This window comes from Haliotis rubra, unplaced genomic scaffold (assembly GCF_003918875.1).
Source record: "Haliotis rubra isolate DU_JTF1 unplaced genomic scaffold, ASM391887v1 Scf924, whole genome shotgun sequence".
Lineage (NCBI taxonomy): Eukaryota > Metazoa > Mollusca > Gastropoda > Lepetellida > Haliotidae > Haliotis > Haliotis rubra.
The window spans coordinates 263,977-286,436 of NW_025767662.1; the positions used below are offsets into that span (position 1 = coordinate 263,977).

General features: G+C 40.0%; 1 protein-coding gene across 2 annotated transcripts in view; it reads left to right on the forward strand.

Annotated features, from left to right (window-relative positions):
* The first annotated feature begins 1,507 nt into the window (after nucleotides 1-1,507).
* LOC124264447 (inositol-pentakisphosphate 2-kinase-like) overlaps nucleotides 1,508-22,460 on the forward strand; it is a 91,018-nt gene continuing 70,065 nt past the window's right edge. Inside the window, exons 1-6 of one of the 2 annotated variants that reach the window (XM_046699190.1) lie at nucleotides 1,508-1,645; nucleotides 2,260-2,337; nucleotides 8,317-8,415; nucleotides 12,224-12,290; nucleotides 12,457-12,602; nucleotides 12,773-12,865. In XM_046699190.1, the coding sequence (XP_046555146.1) occupies nucleotides 1,565-1,645; nucleotides 2,260-2,337; nucleotides 8,317-8,415; nucleotides 12,224-12,290; nucleotides 12,457-12,602; nucleotides 12,773-12,865 (564 nt within the window). In that variant the 5' untranslated portion in view covers nucleotides 1,508-1,564. The remainder of the gene's footprint in view (nucleotides 1,646-2,259; nucleotides 2,338-8,316; nucleotides 8,416-12,223; nucleotides 12,291-12,456; nucleotides 12,603-12,772; nucleotides 12,866-22,460) is intronic. The other variant, XM_046699189.1, reaches the window with a different exon arrangement.

Below are 22,460 nucleotides of genomic sequence, written 5' to 3' on the forward strand. Positions count from 1 at the left end.
CACTACTACCACCACCACTACTACTACCACTACTACCACTACCACCACTACCATACCACTACCATACCACTACCACTCACTACACCACTACCACCACCACCAGTAGCATACCACCACCACACACTACCATAATTACCACTACCACCACCACCATACCACTACTATACCACTACCATACTACCACTACCACCATACCATACCACTACCACTATACCACCACTGCCACTCTGCCACCACACCACCATACCACCACCACCACCATACCACTACTGCCACTCTGCCACTACTACACTACCATACTTATACCACTACCACTACTACTATATACCACCATACCAGCACTACTATACCACTACTGCTACTCTGCTACTACCACTACCATACTTATACTTATAATTATACCACTACCACCATACTACCACATACTCACTCACTACCACTACCATACCACTACCACTACTATACCACTACCACTACTACACTACTACTCACTATAAGTATACCACTACATACTACTACTACCACTACCATACTACTACCACTCACTACCATAGTATACTACTCACTACTACTATCACTACTACTACTACTATACCACACTACTAGTATACTACTACTACTACTATTAGTATACTACTACTACTATACTACTACTACTGCTACTACTACTAAACTACTACTATACTACTACTACTATACTACTACTGCTACTTCTGCTGCTACTACTACTACTACTACTACAACTACAACTACTACTGCTACTTCTGCTACTACTACCATACTACTACTACTACTATTACTGCTGCTGCAATATGAGTGTATAATGGACTTGCGTTCCTATTACTGAATGATGATGATGATGATGATGATGATGATGATGCCAGTGATTGACACCATGAGCAACCAAGTCAGTGGCCACACCATCTCGTCAGTCGCCTCCTTCGGCAAAAAAGTGCTGCTGAACGCAACCGCTAATTCACATGGAAGTATTGATATAACACTCTTCTAATGTGGATAGTGCCCCAGCTCCTCCCTGTTAAGAAAAGTTAACTACGGCCCTGCTAAAGGGTCTAAATCGGGTACACGTGCTACTAGTGATGAAGGGGAAAGTAAAATATGAGGATGCAACAGTAACCATGACGACTTGATCTAACATCTAGGTGGCGGGTTCATGCCGTCGACCACAGGTCCAGACCTGACGTCAATACGCACAATATGTTCATACACAGGACTTTGCACTTATTTAGTAAGGACAAAAAAATAACTAGACATTTCATGAATATAAACAAAAGGTCACAAAACTTTGCCTCAGATAATGTAAATGATAATTTTATTTTTTTTAATGCGTTCATGAAATTCCACGCTTCTTGCAAAACCATACACAAAATTTGTCTCTTTCAACACTCATTTAATTAGATGCTTGCCTTTGATGCTAATAATTAAATTCATTGCATGTGTTTGTACATGTTCAGTCTATCCATGAGCCTTACCAGAATAAAGATAGCTCATATCGGCCCAGCTGGTGGAACTCTTCAATTGTGGAGACTCAAAACAGAAATCCAAGATGGCGCGCTCCATGCACGAAAATGCCGAATGGAAATATAGGGGTGAAGGAAACTGTAGCCTTGTTGTCGCAGATCCTGAGGTAAACTAAAATTGGATAATCGATGATATTGTTTTGGTTTGGGGCTATGTCATGAAGATTTAACGGTCGGTCACGTGTAACTCTTGGTCGGTGCAGCTGAGTATTGCACACTGGCATTTCGAAATCTGTCACCATGGTATGAATCATCATGCATCACCGAATAAGGTCTAAAGATGGAAAAAACACAAAAATGAATCACATCTTATTTCTTTGCATTTGTGGGTTAAGTAACTGTCTAAAGTATGTCAGTGTTAAGATATTGCGCTTATGACGAAATCTGTGAAACAATGATCACTCCGACTCTGAAGTCAGTATTTACTGGCTGCTGCAGGATAAAACTACAAAGTTGACAAATAAAACCTGTGTTTCGAGGTTCATGACAAACTCACTTTGTTGATGATTCAAGTGCTTCCCTATGCAGTAAAAAACATAGTGTTATTAACACCTTTCAGCTAAGTGTTTGGTGAGTTCATCTGTTTAGGTTTGGTTTTGTAAACAGCATTAAACGATATTAATCAGTTATTCTGTTGATGTTCAGTATTCTAAAAATATGAACAAATTGATCTAAATGACAACAATTACCCTGGTATTTCTGATGAATGTTTATTTTCCAGACCCACCAGGTGTACCGGTTGGTGAAAACCTATTTCACACAAGCCATGGAAACTCTCTACCCTTTGGACTCCTCAGAGGTATTTTTTCTTAGTCCTTATCGATTACACCTTCATATGTGGTGGCAGTTTAATGCATAGAGATTACTACACGGCAAGTGCATGTCAAATACCATTTAACTTACGAATTGTTTGGAAACCTTCCGCCATAAAGATCTGTAAGATAAATAATATCTGACATGTACGAGTGCAGTAAAAAAAATGTTGGTACCTAAACATTGCTCCAATTTATCATCGAATTGACATATGTCGCAGGGTTTTATAACACGACCACTGGGCTGGTGTTCAATCTCTTTATTATGCCATTTGCCATTTGGGGTTTGTCAAACACAACCGTGCCATAAACCTGTAATTAGGGAAATTACATAGAGGGCTGCCACTGCCAGCATGGTATGTCTTTATAAATCAATACGACAAGTAAAACTATTGTGACATTTTACATAATTATTAGATATAAATAATTATGAAAGTTAATGGTTACTAGACCATTATTAAATATAATTATTTGAATACAGGGTTACACCTGACTTAACTATGAGAAATTGTTTTAATATGAACAATTCAAACAAACTTGCGTACCTTTAATTAGGGAAATTACATAGAGGGCTGCCACTGCCAGCATGGTGTGTGCCGGGCACATGGCACATGCAGCTTTTATATCTCCCGAGTGCACAGACTGCAGGAGCAGCATGTGCCAGAGCCCAGGATGTACCTGCCGGCAGCCAGCTCATCTGTATGGCAAGCTGTTAGGGACAAAAATTGTGAAATGTGCCAGAGATGCTGTGCTATACATTGTATGAACAATTGAACCTGTGACACCTTCCCCTCCTCAGGAAAATGTCGTCCTCGACATTATATAACATCTGAAATACAATAGAAACTTCAAACATTATTACATGTCTTAAAAGAATAATTCCTGAAATGAAATTGGGAATTATACAAATATTTCATCATTCAGTCTGGTGGCCTTAATGCTATACATTGTATGAACAATTGAACCTGTGACACATATATTTTGTGTGTCCTCATGATGATCACAGTGGCGCAGTAATACATAACAAAACGGCTATTTGTGACATCATCCTGCTTACTGCTCACTGCTCACAACTCATACCTAATGTAACCATCGTCACAAATGTTTCTGTCATCCTGTGAATTATCATTGCCAAGATGATCATTATAATGAGATTAGACCTAAGAACATTACTCAACTCTCTAATCCATGTACTTGCTACACTGATGTAAGGGAGTTCACCCAAAGCACAACCAATTCATAAATATATTACCGTCAGGAAAGTAGTCTGACATAATCTGACCAGAGGTCATCACTATGGATTAGCCAATCACGAACCTGGAATTCGATCTCACGCATACACTGATACCAGTTATCTCACATAGGTTTCTCACCAACATTTGTGTAAGAAACAAGACTCTCACAACAGCCCATGAATATATGCTGATACATACACTGATACAGTGGACCATGTATGTTAATCTGTCTGGTGCTGTGTTCTGTATAAAAGGGAATTAGCATCTATGTTGGGTCTGGTTTTCTGTGGCAGTACTTTCTGTATGTGTGTTCAGTAACTTGATTGGCTACAGTTTGCCATACTGAGTTACAGACAGATCAGGTGTTTGTAATAAATCGATTTTGGGATCTATTTTTCTTCTGATGTACATCAAATTTATTACAATGTCTTTTTTATGAGATAGAGTAGTGATGAACTGCAAAAAGTAGTGGTATGTTTCAGAAATTAACAATGTGGCGTAGTAGTACATAAATTTACAGTTCTGATTAAACCAGTAAAGATCTGCGTTCGAACTGATCTTCAGCAACCCATGCTTGACATAAGGCATAGCTAACAGGATCAGGGTGTCAGACTCACTGACTTAGTTGACACGTGTCATCATATCCCATTGATGTCATTGGTGTTCATGATTTCATGATTGTTGCTGAGTGGGGCGTTAAACAACAAAACAGTCCTGATTGCTTGAAAATGATGCATCATCTGACTTAGTTATGACCCTGTAAGCTGTTTGCCACGAAAAGCTCTTACTCGTGGTCCGATTAATTGAAATAATCGAAGATTGGTCGCAATGACTAAACTATCAAGCAATCGATTATGTTCACTCATAATCGAACACAAACAATTTTGGAACACTTGTTTGCTTTAACAATATTTATCACAAGGTTGGTTTTGTCTGTGTCATTAAATTTACATTTCATAAGCACTACCAGCCTGTTCCAAATCATGATCGAATTTATCTTAAAGACTCCAGGAAATTTATGTTCCTAAAATCCTTTAAAGATGTAAAATTTGCATATGCATTTTGTTCAATTTGCAAAAAAATCGAAAGAACTACATGTTTTTCTCTCTATTTTTTGTGCATTAACAAACATAACCTGGAAAATTTGATAAATGACGCTAACCAACTATTTTCGATGATTGATCGGTTGTAATGAACCAATCATCAATTATGAGATTTTAACCAATTCCCAACACTACTCATAGCTAGTAAGACTGACTGACTGACTGAATTTGGTTTTACGACGCTTTCAGCAATATTCCAGCAATATCACGGCGGGGGACACCAGAAATGGGCTTCACTCATTGTACCCATGTGGGGATTCGAACCCGGGTCTTCGGCGTGACGAGCCAATGCTTTAACCACTAGGCTACCCCACCGCCCAAAAACGTTTGTAGATAACTCTACCGCACCAGTCTAAAATTGTCCATATTTTCATAAAGATGGATTTCAGCATGACAATGATCAATGAATATAACTAACATGAAGTCGAAGGGCATGTCCAGTTGAAAAAATGCTTTAGAAACAAATTCCTGTCCACAGTATGACTCTTTATTCCAAAATGCATCAACATGCAGCCACGCCATGAAAAAAGCACGAATTTCATTCTGAAATCATACTGACTGTGACATTAAAAGCGGGCTTATGAGAACCGATTCTCATTGCTTCACTAACGATTGTGAAACGAGGACAGAGATGCCGAGGTTAACACCTCACGAAAGAGAACGTGCACTAGGCATGATTCAGGTTGGTACCAGCAGCAGGGATATTGCTCGACAACTTGGACTTGGCCACTCCACCATCGTTAGGCTTCATAGACGACATCAGTAGACAGGCAGCACCCGTGACCTTCAATGACCTTGGCAACAACGTGTTATGATGCTCCATCAGGATCGCCATATTGACCTTGTCCATATCAGTGATTGAACACTGCCGACTGCCAGGACTGCTGCTCTAGTTCAAGGTTGACTTAGGGGTCATCAGCGCTGACTCCTTGCGACGCCTACTACACGCTACAGGGCTCCATGCTCGACGTCCTTACGTTGGACCAATTCTGACTGACAGACACCGTAATAAGCGTATACAATGGGCTAGCAGGCATTTTCAGTAATGGTTACAATGGCATGGTGTTGTACTCACTGACGAGTCACATCTTCATCTACATAATGCTGACGGCCGATCACGTGTTTGGCGTAGACGTGGTGAACGTTATGCTGATGAGTGTGTGGTTCAGACAGACCTTTGGGTTGTGGGAGTGTCATTGTCTGGGATGGAATAAATTACAATCACAGGACTGCCTTCATGTCTGTCAAGGGAAAGTTAATGCTCTTTATTACCGTGAGCAGATTCTTCAGAATCACATCGTATCTGTCTTCAGTCACCACCAAGATGTCCATGCTTTTCAACAGGACAACGCATGGGCACACACAACAAGACAACAAGACCATCCAGGTTATTCATTGGCCAGCACAGTCGCCAGATGTATCCCTCATGGAGCACTTGTGGGACAAAATTGGTCAAAGTCTTTCGAGGCAACAACAGATGCGAAACATCCGGGAACTTGAGGCTGCACTACTGCAGAAGTAGAATGCCATCCTCAAGAACTCTATTCGGACGCTTATTGACTCAATGAGGAGACGTTGAACTGCATGTATCAATGCAAATGGCGGTCACCCACGATATTGACTTTTCGATTTGACCCCACGTGTGTTTGATCCTTTCTGACTGGAACATTTCAATGAATGAGCGTCTTTTCTGTGTTGTTGTTTTTGTCAGTCGTCCATCTGTTATTATCCACTCAAAAAATATCAATTCCTTACACATGCTTTTAATAATCTGAACTTTTATAAGTGGTGCATTTTCAATGATGTTCAGTATATAGAGAATACTACACGAGGTCTCATTACATATGAATTATGCGAAGCGAGTTTATGAAGCGAGTGTCCTTCCTATGGTATCTGACCGACTGGGCTGATATTGTTCAGCATTTCAATTTACCCTTATATATTCAACCACTAGTTTCATGATTTGGACTCGATTTCTTTAATCTCAGTGGTGATCGTTTCTCCAAGTTACATCGCCTGTGAAGATCTGGGTTAGAATTTATTTTGCAAAAGGTGACAAATGGGATTGGATGGTCAGACTTGCTTAATCTCTGAAAATATATAATTTGTGAGATCGGAGACTGAACCTCTGTAAGTTGAAGACTTTACATGATTGTATCTTTGCTATTGGGGGCGGTGAGGTAGCCTAGTGGTTAAAGCGTTCGCTCGTCACGCTGAAGGCCCGGGTTCGATTCCCTACATGGGTACAATGTGTGAAGCCCATTTCTGGTGTTCCCCGTCGTGATGTTGCTGGAATATTGCTAAAATGAGCGTAGACCCAACTCACTCACTCATTCTTCGCTCATGATGTCAATCACCTGATTTTCTGGTCCAGATTTCATGATATGCACACTGCTGTCATATAATAACATGCATTAAACAACAAAGCATTGACAACATACATTACACATAACTGTTCCACCTACTCACTCCCATACTAATGACCAACCAAACAAACTGTTTATTGAGTGACCTTCTCGGGAAAGAGTTATTTATTAATATTTATTATTCCACAATGATAGGGCACAGATATAGTGCAGACTACAGCATCTGTTCATTCATGCAGTTATTCATACCTCGTCATCGTATGACGGTATCCATGGTATCTGACCCACTTGGAAGGTCTGGGTCATGTTGGTACTTTGCAACCTATGCTTGTTTTGTGAATTGATCTATGTTCATTATATCAATCCCTGGTTTGTTTGATACCCGTGAAGATCTGGGTTAGAACTGATCTTCAGCAACTCATGCTTGTCCTAAGAGATGACTAACAAGATCAGGTTCAGGCTTGCTGACTTGGTTGACACATGTCATCTGATCCCAATTTAATAGATCGATGCTCATGCTGTTGATCACTGGATTGTCTGGACGACACTTGATTGCCACCTTATAGCTGGAATATTGCTAAGTGCAGTGTTAAACAACCAACCAACTATTTAACCTGGTGTGTTGGATCCAGACTTGATAATTCACAGGCTACCTTCATTATCATGTGACTTCAATATGGCTGAAACCGCCTCCGTGGTGTAGTAGTTAGAGTGTCCGCCCGGAGAGCGGAAGGTCACGGGTTCGATCCCCGACCGCGTCATACCAAAAGACGTTAAAATATGGTACTTGTTGGTCCCTGCTTGGTGCTCGGCATTAATGGGTACAACAAGGACTGGTCGGCTCGGAGTCAGTATAATGTGTCTGATTGGGGTATTCATGCTTCACTGCGGCATGGTATCTCAGTGGGCTAGCACTATAAAACCAGCTTAAGTCTGGGCTAGTACAAGCAGCCGCACATACGCATACACTCGCATGCACGTCGTCATATGAGCGAAATATTCTCAAGCACGATGTAAAACCCAATTTCACCTCACCTCACCTCAATATGGCTGAGTGAGATGTTAAACCCAAATCACGATCACCATACCCAAAGACAGTGTTGGCCATCATTTGTTGTTCCGCCATTTTTACCTCACTATCCAATCAAATTCCGACAAATACTTAATTCCATTTAGTAACCTGTAACTGCCTTTCTCAGAAATTTCATCTAATTTTTTCGGGCCACTAATCTGTTTAATCTGTTGCTATGTCCGTGTTTCAGCCTTGCTGTGATCACATCGTGATGGAGATGAGGAAGATTGTCGACTATGTTACCAACGTAATGCAGCCTCTGTTGTCTCCGAAGTTTGTCACACCGCCTGTAAGTGCCAACAGCATGCACGTCTGTCAGGAAGGATGTGACAGATGTTGTTTGGCTGCCTGTCCTGTTTGTATAATCCATCTCTAAAACCCAACAATATATCAACAAGGAGTCTGACTGAATGACTGGGCATGTCACAATTGCCTTTGTTCTAGGAATTTAATAATTGTTCTCAGGTCCTTTATGATTTAATATATTTTTATCCCCTGCCGCGCGTTTAGTGCGAAGCGGGGGATATAGTATTAGGCTCCGTCTGTCCGTCCGTACGTACGAATTGGAATATCTTAAGAACAGTTGACTAGATTCTTTTCATATTTGGTACCTAGGTTCATCACAGTATAAGAAACGTCCAAGTCAGGTTTGGTGACCTTGACCTTCATTTCAAGGTGACAAGGGGACTTTAATGTTTTACCTGCATGTTAAGCTATCTCAAGCACTGTTCACTGGATTTTCTTCATATTCTATACCAAGCTTTGTCTAGGGAAGGGCCAGGGGCCAGTCGATTGTGGTGACCTTCACATAGTTTTCAAAGTCATGGCGACCCTTTGAAGATTTCAGTATGTTAACCCTCTTGTTAAGCTATCTCAAGAACCGTTCACTGGATTTTCTTCATATTCAACACCAAGCGTTATCTAGGGAAGGTACAGGGCCCAGTCAATTTTGGTGACCTTCACATAATTTTCAAGGTCATGGCGACACTTTGAAGATTGCAGTATGTTAACCCTCTTGTTAAGTTATCTCAAGAACCGTTCACTGGATTTTCTTCATATTCAACACCAAGCTTTATCTAGGGAAGGCGCAGGGCCCAGTCAATTTTGGTGACCTTCACTTAATTTTCAAGGTCACAGAGACATTTTGAAGATTTCAGCATATTTACCTGCATGTTATGCTTGTCAGCGAGATACCTCAAGAACCATTCACAGAACGTTTTTCATATTTGACACCAAGCTTCATCCAGGAAATGCGCATGGCCCAGTCGATTTTGGTGACCTTCACTTTATTTTCAAGGTCACAGAGACACTTTGAACATTTCAGCATGTTAAATTGCATGTTAAGATAGTCATCAAGATATCGCAAAAAATATTCAGTGGATTTTCTTCATATTTGACACCAAGCTTCATCTAGGGAAGGCCAATTTTGGTGACCTTCACTTAATTTTCAGGGTCACGACGACACTTTGAAGATTTCAGCATGTTAACCTGAATTGTCAGGAAGATATTTCAAAAACGGTTCACTGGATTTTCTTCATAGACTTTCAAGACTTCCCTTGAATGTTTTTCAATAAGCAATTTCTTTAGTACTATTTGTGCATATTTCATACACTATGACATTCATGTCAAGGTCCAGGGGCGGTGGGGTAGCTTAATGGTTAAAGCGTTGGCTCTTCACGCCGAAGACCCGGGTTCGAATCCCCACATGGGCACAATGTGTGAAGCCCATTTCTGGTGTCCCCCGCCGTGATGTTGCTGGAATATTGCTAAAAGCGGCGTAAAACCAAACTCAGTCAGTCAGTCATGTCAAGGTCCAAGTCAGTCTTGAAAATATTTGTGTGTTTGAACAACTAAAGAGCAAGATATCAAGAGAGGTTGACTGGTCATGTTTTTGTTGACATTGAACTTCATCTTAAACTTTCATTACTATATAAGTTTGATTTGATAATTTGCGGCGGGGGATTATGTCACCTTAGTGACAATTCTTGTTGTTTATTAGATTGATATTTTAAATAATATGTTTTTTAAAGAATAAAATGACTGTCTACTATTTTTAGTGACACAAGAGATGACTTACAGTTCTGTATTGTTATTTTGGCCAAAAAATTGGACTGCAGTATATTGGAGTGTATTGTGATATGATTTCCTGATATTTTTTGGGCTAAAATGTTTGGCAGTGATTGTACGTGCTATTGTCTACATGTGTTGTCAATTACTCTTTTGGTGCCGCATAGTGCCAGAGCTAAGTTATTCCTGTTTATTTGCCATCATGTGTAAGTTGCTCTTTCGTAGTCCTAGATACAGGAGAGTTTGCGATGTGGGACAAAGGTCACTTCTGTCTTTCCATTGTTTTTGTCATTCATTTTGAATAGGCTATTGATTAAGGCATTTTCTTGTCACATCAAAGGCATGGGTTCTATTTCTTACATGGGAAGCCCAATTCTGGTGTCCCCAGCCATGATATTGCTGGAAGATAAAAGACTCACTCACTCACTCACTCACTCACTCACTCACTCACTCACTCACTCACTCACTCACTCACTCACTCACTCACTCACTCACTCACTCACTCACTCACTCACTCACTCACTCACTCACTCACTCACTCACTCACTCACTCACTCACTCACTCACTCACTCACTCACTCACTCACTCACTCACTCACTCACTCACTCACTCACTCACTCCTCCTCCTCACTCACTCACTCACTCACTCACTCACTCACTCACTCACTCACTCACTCACTCACTCACTCACTCACTCACTCACTCACTCACTCACTCACTCACTCACTCACTCACTTACTTGACATCAACATCACTGAACAATCATTGGCTCCATTAATGTGGTCCTTGTGTTGATAGAACCCACTGTTTGGTCAATAACAGTAACACCTACTCTGAGCAGTTGATCAATCTGTCATTTGATGATATTGAATAAACAGCATATTGAATACTAAAAGGTTGCAATGTTATCATATAATTGATAGTGTAAATGATGCGTTGAACCAATCTGTTTAGCTGCTATTCCCAACAAGGGTAGGCAGCTCATTGTTGTTGTCCCTGTCCACCTGTGACCGGACTATTGTTGAAACAATTTAAACTCCTACTCATTCATTCATCGACCATGTGCTGCCCCTTAGATGCTGGTCTCGGGGTGAAGGTCCCAATATGTGAGAATAAAAGAATTGTAAAAAATTCATGGCATTTTTTAAGCAAATCTTTTTCTGTTTTCTATTCCTTAAACCTGAAAAATAGAGTAAACCACGCTCACCTGTGACAACTGTTTTCTGATTGGCTGATAATAGAGAGGGAGGGATTTATGCTACACATTTCAATGTGGTGATACTGATTTCGTATTTTGATTTTGTATCTGTATGAATAATCAGTCTGGAGTAACTATTGTTGGCTAATGTGTTTAGTTTTATTGATCTGCTGAGCTGATTAAGAAAGATTCCATATTAGTTTTCACACGTGTACTTCTATAAATGCAAAACATTTCGAAGTCTTATATGATCTCAACCTGGTGATTGTATCACGATATTTTAACATAGGCTTATGATCATCAAGGCCGTAACCTCAATTTGTTAGAACCTGAATCAAACAGTTTTTCAACATCAGGGATTTACAGGACGCGAATTTCTGCTTCCTATACTCATAAAAATTGACAATGGACGCAACAAAATTTATTAGCGCATCCACAGGGACGCAGAAAATGTCCAAATATTTTTGTAAAAATTCCAATCAAGTAACAGTAAGTTATCCTTGAGTTTGCTACTAGCTGAGTTATGGTATCATTTGCAATTTCATTACTGTAACAATGTGATGATCATGATACAAAATACAGTAAATGTATTAGTAATAATATTTAAGTGTCTGGGACCTCCATTTTGTTGTCCAGGACCCCCTGAAAATTAAAAGCATGAGTCCCAGGGACCCTCAAATACAGGACTCAAGGTAAATCCCTGCAACATACACCACACACTGAACATTGATAATAATAGGCATAGGCAACATGGAGTGCTGATCATTGTTTAATGGTCTTGTCAGTATGTTTAAAGTTTGTGGACCTAACATGAAATCCTTTTGTTTTCAGGTAGTTGCCGAAATCTCAGAAGGCTTTGCTGAGGAGGCAGAGAAAACCAATCAAGATATGAGACCAGGTAGGAAAGAGGATTTAGATTGAATCAATTACTCTTGGAATGTTTGAATATTTGTAATGATACTGAACTTTTTTTCTTTCACAACTTTAATTCTCCTTTTCACTTGTGATTAGTGTTGATGATTTTGATGACTAAGTATGACTAAGAATGTTCACATTTTTTACAGCCAGTCGTAGGAAGAAATCGGTTGACCTTGTGGATGTCAGGTCAAGGTCAGCCCTGGTTATGCCAGACTTCTGTTTTGTGTCCAATAGAGACAGCATTCCTGTGGAACTGGAGGAGTCACAGCCGACTATAAGCATAGAGATCAAGGTATACCATCAATATAGACTTCAGCTGAAATCAAGAGAGACCCTAATTGTATTATTACAAATACTGTAAGATAAAGGATATATTGCTATAGCTGAATTATTTATGTTTATTCATTTATGGAGAAGGAAAAGATTATATTGTTATAAAATATGAACTCCTGAACATTTCAGCCCAAGAAGGCTTTCATACCAAGTCCTGTTGCTATAGATCGCACCTCCATCAAGCACCAAGTCTGCAAGTTTTGCATGCACCAGCGTTTGAAGGTAGGTAGGGGAACTATTGCTGAATGTCACCACATATTATGCTGACTTCTCACCTTATCCATTCATTTCACTGTAGACTTCACCAGGGATCTCACCATATATCTTTCGACCGCCTCCGTGTAGTGGTTAGAGCGTCCGCCTGGAGAGCGGAAGGTCGTGGGTTCGATCCCTGACCGCGTCATACCAAAAGACGTTAAAATATGGTACTTGTTGGTCCCTGCCTGGCACTCGGCATTAATGGGTACAACAAGGACTGGTCGGCTCGGAGTCAGTATAATGTGTCTGAGTGGGGTATTCATGCTACATTGCGGCATGGTATCTCAGTGGGCTAGCACTATAAAACCAGCTTAAGTCTGGGCTAGTACACGCAGCCGCACATACACATACACACGCATGCACGTTGTCATAGGAGCGAAATATTCTCAAGCACGATGTTAAACCCAATTTCACCTCCCCTCACCATACATCTTTCAGCTTTTCTCTACGTTGCCAACTACGTGTCACTGTACTACTCCCCATTTGTGTTACTGTACATCTTGCATGAGAAGAAGCTGGTCCCCTTTGGACGGGAAAGAAGCCCCTAAATAGATGCCCAGGAGACTCCTGGGTAGAGGGCCCTTAGTTGAGGCACCCGAATTGAGGGCCCCTCAGTAGAGGCCCCATTATAGAAACCTTGGCGGACACTGAGTGGAGGACTCAGAAAGCTCAGAGGCCATTGAATCGAAAGTTAGAGCCAAGAGGTTTAGGTGGGCCTTCAACAGATGCCCCTGAATGGAGGCCCTTGAGTAGAGGCTGATCAGTTGAAACCTCCGTGTAGAGACTCAGGAGGCCCTTGAGTTAAGGCTCTTCAGATTTAGGCCCAAAAGGATATTAACTTGAGTCCAAGGAGTTCCTTGAGTGGAGTTCCCTGGGTAGAGGCCCAAGAGTCTCTAATTGGATGTAATATATGTCCTTGAACAGAGGCCTTGGGGTTGAATCATAGAGCTTGTTGAGACCTTAAGGACCCTTAGGTGGAGGCCTCTGGGAAAATTGAGTGCATGCCATCGAGGCCTTTTATTTGAGGGCTGTATATCCCCTGATTTATTGTTGAGGGTAGGATAGAATAAGTTATAATATGATGTCACATTGGCAGGTTTCAGCGATACTGGGTTGAGATGGAGTATGTGTTTACATATACAGATTGAATAATAAGCCGTCCTAAGTAATACATTGAAGTAATACATTGAAGTAATACATTGAAGTAATACATTGAAGTAATACACTGAACAAACTTTATGGATGACAACTTCTTTATATTGTGACTGGATCACTGGATTGTCTGGTCCAGACTCGATTATTTACAGACCGCCGCCATAAAGCTGGAATATTGCAGAGTGCTGCGTAAATAATAATAATAATAATATGGCACATTTCTATAGTGCCCTATTTGATCACTAGATCACTCTAAGGCGCTTCACAAGATAAACACATCATTGAACATAGGCAATGTCAAAGAGATGTGCTTTGAGTCCTTTTCTGAAGGTGTTGATTGTTGCAGCCTCTCTCAGACTTGGTGGAAGCTTGTTCCAAAGTGTTGCTGCTGCCTTGTTGAAGCACTTGTTATAAAGCTATTTCGTGACTGCGACATTTCTATACAGATTCTTGTACCGAAGTCAGTCAGGAATGACGTCGCACTCACTAAATAAAGAAGTTGTTATCCGTAATGTTTGTTCAATATTGTACGTCCCAACTTCTAAAACAAGTTGTTGAAGTACTATTTGTCACTATTCACAGTGACAGGGTAATGGCCGCCTCGCAACAAATTACTGTCTCGTGTACATCGGGCTATCGTCCGCTTTGTAATAAAAACGGGATATATAATTGGAATGATACAGGAATGAATCTTTAAAACTATAATTATATTTCACCAGTCATCAATCTTCAGTATGACAGAATTTAATCCTATTAACTCATATGTGATCTTGAAGACTTTTTATACAACAGTCTGATTAATGCTGAGAGGATATCCATCAAGATCATGTGACACTTGTCAAGATCTTCTGCTGCCTATATCTTGTCACCACAGTGGTCATTATATATAGATCTTCGACCTTCCCAGCAGAAGTCCTAATGACCGCACAGTGATATTTACTTGAAATCGTGACTATTGGAAATCTATTTGGGGTGATATTATGCATGTTTAAATCTGTAATGCATATGCTAGCTGGCTATTTGACTGTCACAAATTGAACATCCAAGCCAATTATGATCCACGGACAATGGATATGGCTGTTATATCACATATTGGTGTGGTCACCTTGGTGACGCTGATCATGATTGTTAGGAGATTACTTGTAGCATATGTGATGACCAGGGGTGGCAATGGAGTGTGGGGGCAGGGACATTAATGATTGAGGGGGGTAGTTAGATTGATGCCCATGGGAGTATCGGGGTTGTGAGGGAAGTTAATGGTTGTTTGAGGGGCATTAGGGTACAAATGATGACTTGGTGTGTATTGGTAGGGGTGGGTATTGCAGGGAATTTTCGTATTGCGATAAATTGCGATGCGAAATCATGTATTGCGATATGTATTGCAATATATTGCAAGAAGTATTTTTAACAAAAAAAATACTTATAATCGAGTTAATGCTTGATTTGTAAAGCAAAAACACAACAAAATCAGGCTTTAAGAAAACTTTTAATCATGGCAAAATATAAATGTAAATAATGTTTGGCACAAATGAAACAAGGAAAGGAACAATTTAAAAAACGGAAATATCCGAAGATTTCCGAGTGTTACGAAGTTTTTCGAATGCATGTCAAAATACCGGTTTTCGATCAGCGTATCGCAATACGTATCGTTTCCGTGTCTGAACCGGTAAACCGGTTATATTGCGCAGCCCTACGGATTGGTGAATATTATGTTTTTTAAGTTTGCAGTGTTTGTTTTCAATTTGTTTAGGGGATTAAATGTGGTTTTGTATGGGAAAGAAAGTTCATTGTTTGAAGTTTACGAGTATGTTGTATGAATTGGAAGGGTCAGTGGTTTCAGGGAGATTGTATATTTTGATGAGAACCAAATATCATAAGAGAACAAAAGGTATTGTTTTTATATCAACTATAACGGTACGTTATTTGAAAGGGGAACGGTAAATAGTTTCAGGGGAACCAGACTCACTGTGTGTTTAAAATGTCTTCATAGTTTTTGCTTGATTGCTGGGTAGCCCCTTCTAGATGGACAATTTATGTATGAACATTTGATCAGCATAATTAATTCTGAGACAACAAGCGATTGTGATAGATGTGATAAATAAGGGGATCATTTTTACCACCATATTTATCGAGAAATACCCACATGGGCACAATGTGTGAAGCCCATTTCTGGTGTCCCCCGCCATGATGTTGCTGGAATATTGCTAAAAGCGGCGTAAAACCAAACTCAGTCAGTCAGTCAGTATCGAGAAATAAGAATTAGAATAATAATAATGAGATCAATATTATGAAATTTGTAGATAATGTACATGGATAGTAAATCTGCCCAGAAAACATTTTAACATATGAAACAATTTAACATAAAAAACATTTCAACTGTTTAATCACCAGTGGGGACTCCTTGTCAGAACAGGTCCCCCTCAGCTTCTTGCCTGTCCCAAGGAATGATTTGATAGATTGACTGGTCAGGTTCAGTGATTGTTTAGCCTAGTGGTTAAGGTAATCCATTGTCACGCTAAAGACCCGGGTTTGGTTCCCCACAGGGTACAATGTGTGAAGCCCATTTCTGGTGTCCCCCGCCGTGAGATTGCTGGAATAATGCTTAAGGTGGCATAAAACCATACTCACTCACTAAGTGATAGATCCAAATTCTGTATAATTGTTTTATGTTAAGTCTTCTACTCTTCTTTTTCAGTGTTTATTAGCCGTGTAATTAAAGCATTGACTCATCTTGCCAAAGAATCGGGTTCAATTCCCCAAATGGGTACACTGTGTGAACCTCATTTCTGGTGTCCCCCCCCCCCACTGTGATTTTGCCGGAATGTTTTTAAAAGCTGCGTAAAACCGTGCTCACTTCTCATCCATCAGTGTTTATTCAAACTTGTACTGCAGATAGGTAGTTAAGTACATCAACACTGTTGACATTGTGTAGCATGAGTAAAACAAGGAACGTTTCCGCAGCTGTTCTGACATTTGCTTCACATCTGCTAGCAGCATCATGTCCTGATGCAGATACAGAAAAATGTCCACAAATACAAACATGCCAGGCCCATCTTCCTGAAAAACACCTGCATACTGGATTGAGGATGTTTATCATGAAAATTTGTCAGTGGAATGGCTGGTCAGTTAGTACAGGTTTCAGTTGGAGCAGGAAGTACCTGGGTTCTGTTGACTCAGGCTTGACGAGGGGGTGGTGCTTGGACCTGCTGGAGGTTCTCGGTGATAGGTCACTGAATGTTTGTCTGGTGTCAGCAAACCTGCATCTACGTGATACCTGTATGTATCAGGTAGATAAGGTGTTTGATGTACTTAACGAGCTCAACTCTCGGGGGTTATCTGAAACGCAATCAACCTGGTTGGGAAACGGGAATGAGGGTAATTTAGGAACATTTCGAGTGTGAGTCTGGATTACATTGGTAGTTTGAGATGGCTCTCTGATGACTTGCGGCATTTTAGGGTCTTGTATATGCTATAGGCTCTACTCGTTATGTTACAAGAACAATAATCGCTATTGGTACATGATTGTTTTTGTGTTGCTGAAACTCTGCATTTATCCTTGCAGAGAATATCTTTTCTCCATTTTGTTACAATAAAACCCATTTAACAATTTACCACTGTAGCTTTGCTTCTGGAATGACATCACCACCTTTTAGCTTCCATGTCTATTTCAGCATAGACATTTTCTCTCCCTAGTGAGTGTAATGTGACAGGCTGGCTATGGTTGACTTCATACATATGGGCTTTCATCCATACAACTGCATCGGTCTGTGGATTTTCCTCAGCAAAGATGCAAGAACTTAATGTTATCAATCTTTTTCTGATAAATAAAATTGTTGTGATACTTTTAGAAAACAAATATCTGTATTGGTTCTGATGTTCATTATATATTCCACATGCAGTCTGTGCTTTATAGGCTCGAAATGTAGTTCTTTTGTCCCTGAGACGTTCAATGAAGACAAGAGGTGACTAGCGGGATTGGGTGGTCAGGCTCGCTGACTTGGTTAACACATGTCATCGGTTTCCAATTGCGCAGATCGATGCTCATGCTGTTTGTCCCTGGATTGTCCTGTCCAGACTCGATTATTTACAGACCGCCGCCATATAGCTGGAATATTGCTGAGTGTGGCGTTAAACTAAACTCACTCATTCACTGAATTCAATTTGACATGGCCTTCTGAATACAAATTTAAATAAATTAAATAAATGTAGTATTTCATCACAGTCATGATGTCACAGGATTGTCTGGTCCAGACATAAGAGACCCGTGAAGGTCCAGGTTAGAATTGAACTTCAGCAACCCATGTTTGTCGTAAGAGGCGACTAACGGGATCGGGTGGTCAGGCTCGCTGACTTGGTTGACTCATGTTATCGGTTCCCAATTGCATAGATCGATGCTCATGCTGTTTGTCCCAGGATTGTCTGGTCCAGACTGGATTATTTACGGACCACTGCCATATAGCTGGAATATTGCTGAGTGCGGCGTAAAACTAAACTCACTCACTCACTCCAGACATAAAATAATTTACAGACTGCAGTCCTAAAGCTGGACTATTACTAAGCTTGGCAGTGAACAATAAATGAAACAATCCATTGATCCCTTGCACCAGAGACCATATAATATTATTGTTTATAACATGGTCTGCTTGTACACACAAGAAAGACACAAAGGCCCTACAATATGCAAACAGAGATCAATACTTCAGCAAGCAGGAGATTAATCCAGCCATATCCTGTAATAACATTGTAACAATGTGAATCCTCCACATGTTGCAAAATGCCTATTAATACACACACATAAATCATTCAAGTCCCCTGACAAAGGGCTATTTTTAGCCCTCCTGAAATAGAGTCTCCAAGTGGATTTTCCAGTCCAAAAATAGATCCAGCACTGCAGGTCAGATCCTTTGTGACGCAGAGTGATTACCTTTGATGTGGTCACCCCTGGTGTGACCTTGACTGGTGTACATGTTGGTTTGAGTGACACTTCAGCATGCAGGACACTTGTCTATTTCGTCAGAGACATGTTTATCCATGACTCATAAATCTGAAAATGTATGTTTGGTACGATCAGACTTCTTTCCTTGTTTTATGGACTTGGCCAAGAGGCAGAGTCAAACTTAAAATTTTAGAGTTGTTGTCAGGGTTTATTTAAAATTAATTTCCTAAAAGTGTTTTGAAATGCAATAAAGATCATTTTCAAAAAAATCAAAACGTTCCTAATAATACTATTTCATATGTGTACTTAATGAAATAGTGGTAACAGGTTGTGCTTTTCAAGGTCTGTGTTCATTGACAGGGTGAATTCAGTGAGCCTTATGATTTGTAATAAAAGCTAATATCAAAATATTGGCAAATCAGAAATAATTTTTTACACATTGCCTGTTTGAAACAGGAAATGTGCTGTGTTAAAAGTAAAGATTGCATACTACGGTTGGCTCCTGACAATTGAAGCAGTCCATGATACACTGTCGTGGCATTTGCAGTAGTCTGAGGGCTACAAAGTCAGATTTAAAATCCTGGCTTTGTAGAAAGAATGAATTCATTTACAATAACTGTTGAAACTTTCCAATACATGCCAACTTCTGTTCATTTCCTTATTAAATATTGAATACGAATTAAAGGTACCACTAATCAGGATTTGTCTGCAATATCCCCCCTGATTATAATGACATGTGAGATACCTATAAAGATGCAAAGACATAACTGCATCCACATCATGGTGCAGGGGTGGAAATAACCCATCGCCCGACGTCCGAGTCAAGTGTTTTTTTTGAGTCGGGCAAGCAAATTTGTATATCACACTGTACCGGTGTCCAGTTGACTTTCCAATGTTAATTATGCTGTTTATTTAAAAAATCAGCAAGAAAATGGTTGGCATAGTGGAAAAATTATCAGGGCAAGTGACTTTACATGTGCCACTGTTCCGGAGTACACCATCAATTTTAAAGTTATTTTCACCCCTGTGGTGATGTGTCTTGTGATTTTCCATCAGCAGAGCTACAGATACATTTTTGGGTCATTGAGTTATGTACTCACTTGTGTTCATCTCAATTGGGTATCCTAATTTTCTTTGAGTAGTCAAATTGTACCCACCACACTCAAATTCAATTGGGGTATTTTGCCGTTTTTCCTTTAATTTTAAAAATATAATAAAGTTTCAATGTTGGTCTATGTGTTTGTTATTTATATTTGATCTGTAATAGGAGAAACGATCAGAAAGATTTGCAAGTTGCCAAGTTCATGTGCTCAAATAGAACCTCTCAATATACCTCAGTTATTTCATCTATTTTATGTGTATGCATGTAAGATCAAATTTATTGAGTATTTACAAAAATTCAAGCGTACTTGTACGCAATAGATTTCATAGGAATTGATTATTCACATAGATATTTGCATAATTTACGCAGATACGCAGCGTATCTGTACTTCTGCCATCAGCAATGTATCAAAGATGACTGGGATTCTTTTGCACGAAACTAGATAGATAGAGTATGTACGGAGGTCTATGGTTCAATACTATGAAACTTATGGTTCAAATTTACAATGTGTAGGGGCAGTGGGGTAGCCTAGTGGTTAAAGCCTTCGCTCAACAAACCGAAGACCAGGGTTTGATTCCCCACAGGTATACAGTGTGTGAAGTTAATTTCTGGTGTCCCCGTCGTGATATTTCTGGAATATTGCTAAAAGCGGCACAAGACTATACTCACTCACTCACTAAAATGTGTATCCTGCAAATATGTCCACCACATAGGGCTGTGCCCTAGATTAGAATTGGTAAACACCTAGATAACTTTCCCTATCAAGTGATAGTATTCGTATCACGTTTGCCCTGAGATAAGCTAGAGATAAAAACAGTGCAGGGAGATAACCTAGCTACACAAGTGTGCTCTAGATGTTTTCCTCTGTCCTGTTTAAGTAAACTGTTTCCTCGTGTCTGTGATGATGTATAAAAATATTCAAAAATAATTGAAAATAACGAATCTGATATATAAATGTGATATGTCTTTATATTTATGATTGAGATATATGTAGTGAGTGAGTGAGTGAGTGAGTTTAGTTTTACTCTGCATTTAGCAATATTCCAATAATATCACGGCGGGGGGACACCAAAAATGGGCTTTACACATTGTAACCATGTGGGAAATCGAACCCAGGTCTTCCACGTGCCGAGCGAATGCTTTAACCACTAGGCTACCCCACCGCCCGAGATATATGAAGAATATGTTTAGAAATAGTTAAAATCATAAGAATCAGTTAATGATTTGGCCGTAGATAATTATTTATGTATTTCTCTGCTCCTACCTCGACCAGAAGGAGAGCATTTTATAAATGCTGGTGAAGAAACATCAAGCTGAATGAAGTAAATGTATGAAATTTAATTTTTATTGTATCTTGGCATAAATGTGTGTATTGGTGGACTGACTGACTGAGTTTGGTTTTACGCCGCTTTTAGCAATATTCCAGCAACATCACGGCGGGTATTGGTGGAGGAACCTGAGACAAGAAAACGTTTGAATATACCAGAATATACCAGTAGCTATACAGGAACACTGGACATGCAGGTCTATGTTGGGAGTTTAAATGTGAGCCACATCATGCATCAAGTTAAGTGATTGACCTCCATCGTGTCTCGTATGTCAAGTGTTTTATTTTAGCTTCCAAGTCATCCTGGTCGCACCCTTGATGGAAAATCACCAGACTCGTACCACCATGACATGGATGTGGTTATAGAGAGGAACTGTGTGTGCAGTGATTGAAAACATGTGACGCTAATCTCGTGCAATTAGAAAAACTATGCAGTTGTGCAACTGAGGCATGTTGGAGCTTGGAGAAAATAGAAATATCCATGTTCAGGGCAGTGAGGAAAACAAGTCCAGCCCTGATCAGGTTTATTTAAGAAGAGTTACACAAACAGTGTATAGGGGATATTGCGTCATGTTCGTACGTGCTGTACTGGTAAATGGAAAGAAAGTTGGTATTGTTCTGTTAGGTGAGAGAAGCCAGGTGGAAAGTCGATTAATATAAGTCTGGGGCAAGGACAAAAGTGTTTTGTGACTTGAGAACTGTGTCGTTGTGGTGTGATGTGAACATTTCACCCAACAAGCCCAATAACTCCCAACACTGTGCTGTTTTAATTGACAAGATGACAAGGACTCTTGGGTAGCCTAGTGGTGAAGGTGTTCACTCGTAAAGCTGAAGACTCAGGTTTCATTCCCCTCATAAGTTATTAAATCTCTGAGCATTTATGGGACTGTTGGGTAGCCCAGTGGTGAAGGTGTTCACTTGTAAAGCTGAGCTGAAGACTCAGACTCGTGTTTCATTCCCCTTATGAAAGCTGAAGACTCTGAGCATTTATCATGTTCCTAGCCCAGTGGTAGGGTTCACTTTAAAGCAGAAGACTCAG